We start from the raw sequence: 1922 nt of genomic DNA, 5'->3' as shown, positions 1-1922 counted from the left end.
ATTCAGCAGCATCAATGTTGCTTGGCTGCTAACAGGTGTCACTTTGAAAACACAAAATGATCTTCCTCCTATGCAATAATTTTGACACTATGCCATTTCGTTCCATCAATATTGACTATAAAAGAGAGTCTACATTTTTCTGGACGCCTCTGTATTACCATTCTCAAAGTTTCACTATTTTAGACAATGGGACAGGCACAGTTTTTCTCTAACTAAAGAATAAAATTTATTCTTCCCCAATGAAGCACAACATTTGAGAAAATTTTGGGATTCAGTACAGTTACGATGCAAATTTCAAACTCACAGTTATTCATCTAACAGATGTGCTTTTGAAAGGTACGGTTCAAGAAATGCTGCATGTGCAATGCCCGGGATTGTAGAGACGGCACTGTACTTTGGGAGGAGAGTGACAAAAATACTGACAGTGACAAAACAATGACTGGTAGTAAAGTTAACAGTGTCTTACATGAAAACTGCAATTGAAAGCTTTGTTTTTATGTGTAATTTATCTACAGTGTAATACAAACAAACTAGTTAAGGGTAATCACATTCTGAAAAGCTTTTGTAAATGGGTAACGTGACAAATTATTTTTCATTAAGTTTCTCTCTTTTTCGAAATTAAAAGTGCAACTTATATTCAGGCCAATTCGATGTGTATATAATTTATGATAACTATGAACAGACTTTGAAATTTGCATACATCACACCACGTATACTTAACTTATTTCACTGACCCACACAGGTGCTCATGTCCGGTGGAAGTCTCCTCTAGTTCCCCCACTTTTGGCCAGAAGCATTATTTCAGATATCACAATGTCATGACTCACAGCTTTGCACATATCGTACACTGTTAAGGCGGACACCGATACAGCAGTGAGAGCTTCCATCTCCACGCCTGTCTGCCCTCTACACTTTGCCGTGCCAGTTATAATCACACAGTTGAGAGCAGAGTCCAGTTCAATGTCCACAGCCACAGAGGATAAAGATATGTTATGACACAGAGGGATAAGGCTGGACGTCTGCTTGGCCCCCACAATTCCCGCCAGGCGAGCAACGCTAAGTACGTCACCTTTCTTCAGGCCATTTTCTCGTACAAGTTTCATCAGTTCGGGTCCCACAAAAACCTTTGCTTGTGCCGTAGCAGTCCGTTCTGTAACTGGCTTCGAACCCACGTCGACCATTTTCGCTCTGCCGGTCCGGTCGACATGAGTCAGACTTCCGAACTGTGCTCCCGAACTGCAGAAACAGCGAGAGAAGACAGAGGGCTGTGCTCTGTGCATTTGTCTTGTTAGGAGTCCTGCACTGCACATAATGCTTGAGGTACAGGGAAGCAAAAGAAACTGTTTTCTAGATTCAGTCACTACACTCAAATTATGTGATAACAACTGAGACATCTGTGTATCCGACACAAACAGGGGCGGAATATTGGTATCTGAGAAGAAGTACTTTTGAAAATCTTGTTTCTGAAGGTTTAACAACTTCCGACTTTGTGCCTTCACGACATCACTGCAGCCATCGAGTTCAGTGCCACCTGGAACCAAAATACATGCTGTAACAAAGAACTGTTCATAATCTGAAAATAGGTTAACTACAAAAGAATTTTTAAGCATTCGTGTTCAAGACAAGTTCTTTGAACATTAATGATCTGTGATGATTCTTTTCTTTCCTAAGCTAAGGTCGAAAATCTGTTTTGTCTGCAGAAGTGTGCAATATGAATATTACACAAAGTTGATAGGAACATCTCACATAAATCTCCTCAGTGGCTTTAGATTTCTCAATCTTGCAGGTGTGGATACAAGGGGAAGTCGTGGCAATGGTGATAACTACCACCCACTTCCCAAACAACATATTATACTGGGGTGCACTTAAGAAGACAGCAGTGTGGTGCGTTCTGTGCAGAAAGAGATGGGGAAAGCTTTATG

The 1922-nt window shown here is 40.9% G+C and overlaps 1 protein-coding gene across 1 annotated transcript; it reads right to left on the bottom strand.

Annotated features, from left to right (window-relative positions):
• Positions 1-746: 746 nt before the first annotated feature.
• LOC124589809 (molybdenum cofactor biosynthesis protein 1-like) lies at positions 747-1181 on the bottom strand. Its single transcript, XM_047131601.1, has one exon. The coding sequence runs from the start codon at positions 1179-1181 to the stop codon at positions 747-749; it is 435 nt and encodes a 144-aa protein (XP_046987557.1).
• Between the last annotated feature and the right edge of the window lie 741 nt (positions 1182-1922).

The sequence above is a fragment of the Schistocerca americana genome, unplaced genomic scaffold (genome assembly GCF_021461395.2).
Source record: "Schistocerca americana isolate TAMUIC-IGC-003095 unplaced genomic scaffold, iqSchAmer2.1 HiC_scaffold_73, whole genome shotgun sequence".
Classification (NCBI taxonomy): domain Eukaryota; kingdom Metazoa; phylum Arthropoda; class Insecta; order Orthoptera; family Acrididae; genus Schistocerca; species Schistocerca americana.
The sequence above is the reverse complement of the archived record's forward strand: the minus strand, read 5'-3'. Positions and strand labels throughout refer to the sequence as shown.